Genomic DNA, 2,500 nt, shown 5'->3' on the forward strand with positions numbered 1-2,500 from the left:
TCAAACACTAACACATACACACACACACACACACACACACACACAAACACACTCACACAGACACACACGCACACAAACACACACTCACATTCACTCACACACACTCACAGATACACACGTAGACACAACTAAATAAACATGGATATGCCAACACACACACATATACACTCACACTCAAACTCACTCACACACACTCACACATATACACGGAAACACAACTAGATAAACATGCATATGCACACACACACACACCAACAAACACATACACACTCAAACACACACACACACAGACACACAAACATACACTCACATTCACTCACACACACTCACATATACACTCACACTCACACTCAAACTCACACACACACACACCCACACATGTACACGGAAACACAACTAGATAAACAAGCATATGCACAAACACACACACACACACACAAACAAACACACACACACATTCAAACACACACACACACACACACACACACTCACATTTACTCACAGACTCACAGATACACACGAGACACAACTGAATAAACATGGATATGCCAAAATATGAATTTAGGGCATATTGTGTATGCAAAATCTTGCATATGTATATATATTTTTTGTTTTTATTTTTCACAGCATTACATTTTTTAATCATTTTTTTCTATTTTTTTACAACACTATACTAAAGGAAAACAAGGCTACGAATAGAACGGACATTGTGGTTGAATCTTGTAACAAGTGAAGGCAGAAGTCACTCCTGTCGGACCCCTGCAGCCTCGCCTCCCGGAGTCTCCTCCTCCGTCGCAGGAGATTCATCACACGCTTGATCGTTCTCCTGTCTGGCTTCGTTGAGTTGAGATTCAACCCCTTCTTCCCTGCGTTCCGTTGTTGCTGCGAAAGCTTCGTGTTTGTAGGTGACTTCAAACGTCCCATCCGGGTTGAATTGCAGCTTGGCGCCCGAAAAGAATGGTATCCCAATGAAAGGACCTCTAGCAAACTCTGGACACTCTTCTGTATCTACTATAAATTCGCAGTTTTTAAACTTCATTCCGCATAACTTTACGCGCAGACCATTGGCAGCTTGTCCAATGGCGTAATTATACCCGTGTGTTTCTACATTGATTTTGGCTTTGACAGGTTCCAAAGGTAAGTTCAATTCCTGTGCTACACTCAGTGGTCCGGTCATTTCGGCTTCAAAGGCTGTGTCGACCTTCATTTCTATATCTTGCCCATTTACATTGACTGTTATTCTTGGAGTATGCAAAAGATGCTCTGTCACTGGATCACGGAAGGTCAGCGTGTAGTTATATAAATCGATGATGGAACAATGAACTTTGAGAATATCAAGCCCCGCCAAATTCGAATCAGTGTCTTCAATAGCGAACAACATACAATATGTTTCGCCTTTGATCTCTATGTCTATTTCGACTTGCCCGACTTCATCCTCGTAATTGCTCGGCAGTATCTTGTCCACGAGACCCCAAGCCTCAACCTGTTCCAGTGAAACTACGCTCTGCGTAAGCCCGGTATCCAGCAGGAAGGGGGTCCCGGTACTCATCCCCTCGCACTTCAAATAAACGTGGGGAACAATCTCCCCTGAGGCGACGTGAATGCGCAGCGTTTCTTGCTCCATCCTGTCGCTTTTCCTATCAAAGGCTTGACGACGTTTGGTTATATTACCGTTTCAGGTTTCGCTTTCTCTGATGTATTCTTCCGAGAAGAGCTTAATACACATACACACGTACATATGTGTGCATATGCATATGCATGTTTATCAACTTGTGTTTCAGTACAGATGTGTGAGTGTATGTAAGGGAGTGTGAGTGTGTGTGAGTGAGTGTGAGCGTGTGTGAGTGAGTGTGAGTTTGAGTGTGCCTGTATAAGTTTGAGTGTGTTTGTGTGTATCTGTATATGTGTGTGTGTGTTGTCATGTGGATATCCATGTTTATTTAGTTGTGTCTGCGTGTGTATCCGTGAGTGTGAGTGAATGAGTCTGAGTGAGTGTGTGTGTGTGTGTGTGTGTGTGTGAGTGAGTTTGTATGTGTGTGTCTGTGTGTGAGTGCATATGTGTGTATATATATAAATATGCGTGTGTGTGTGTGTTGGCATGTGCATATCCATGTTTATTTAGTTGTGTCTGCATGTGTATCTGTGAGTATGTGTGAGTGTGTGTGTGAACGACGCGCGCGCGCGCGTGTGTGAGTGAGTTTGTATGTGTAAGTGCGTGTGTGTGTGTATGTGTGTGGTGCGTTTGTGCGTGTGTGTATATGTGCATATGCATGTTTATCTAGCAGTGTTTCCGTGTATATATGTGAGTGTGTGAGTGACTGTGTGTGTGTGTTTGTGTGTATATGTGTGTTTGGTGTGTTTGTATATGTGTGTGTATGATTGCATGTGTGTATGAGTGCGTGTGTATGTGTATGTGTGTGTGAGTAAGTGTGTGTATGAATGCACGTTTATTTATTTATGTTTGAGTGTGTATGTATGAGTGAGTATATATATGCATATA

At 42.7% G+C, this 2,500-nt stretch overlaps 1 protein-coding gene across 1 annotated transcript; it reads right to left on the reverse strand.

Moving 5' to 3' along the window:
• Positions 1–698: 698 nt before the first annotated feature.
• LOC147472182 (uncharacterized) lies at positions 699–1,631 on the reverse strand. Its single transcript, XM_086553932.1, has one exon. It carries the CDS (start codon positions 1,622–1,624, stop codon positions 743–745), a length of 882 nt encoding a protein of 293 aa, XP_086410058.1. The 5' UTR covers positions 1,625–1,631; the 3' UTR covers positions 699–742.
• Between the last annotated feature and the right edge of the window lie 869 nt (positions 1,632–2,500).

This window comes from Penaeus japonicus, unplaced genomic scaffold (genome assembly GCF_977035675.1).
Source record: "Penaeus japonicus unplaced genomic scaffold, GWHDUDI00000001_assembly GWHDUDI00000003, whole genome shotgun sequence".
Taxonomy (NCBI): domain Eukaryota; kingdom Metazoa; phylum Arthropoda; class Malacostraca; order Decapoda; family Penaeidae; genus Penaeus; species Penaeus japonicus.

What these genes read in the sequence shown, in the direction of transcription:
- LOC147472182 (XM_086553932.1), bottom strand. Translation starts at nt 1,624, where the DNA reads ATGGAGCAAGAAACGCTGCGCATTCACGTCGCCTCAGGGGAGATTGTT.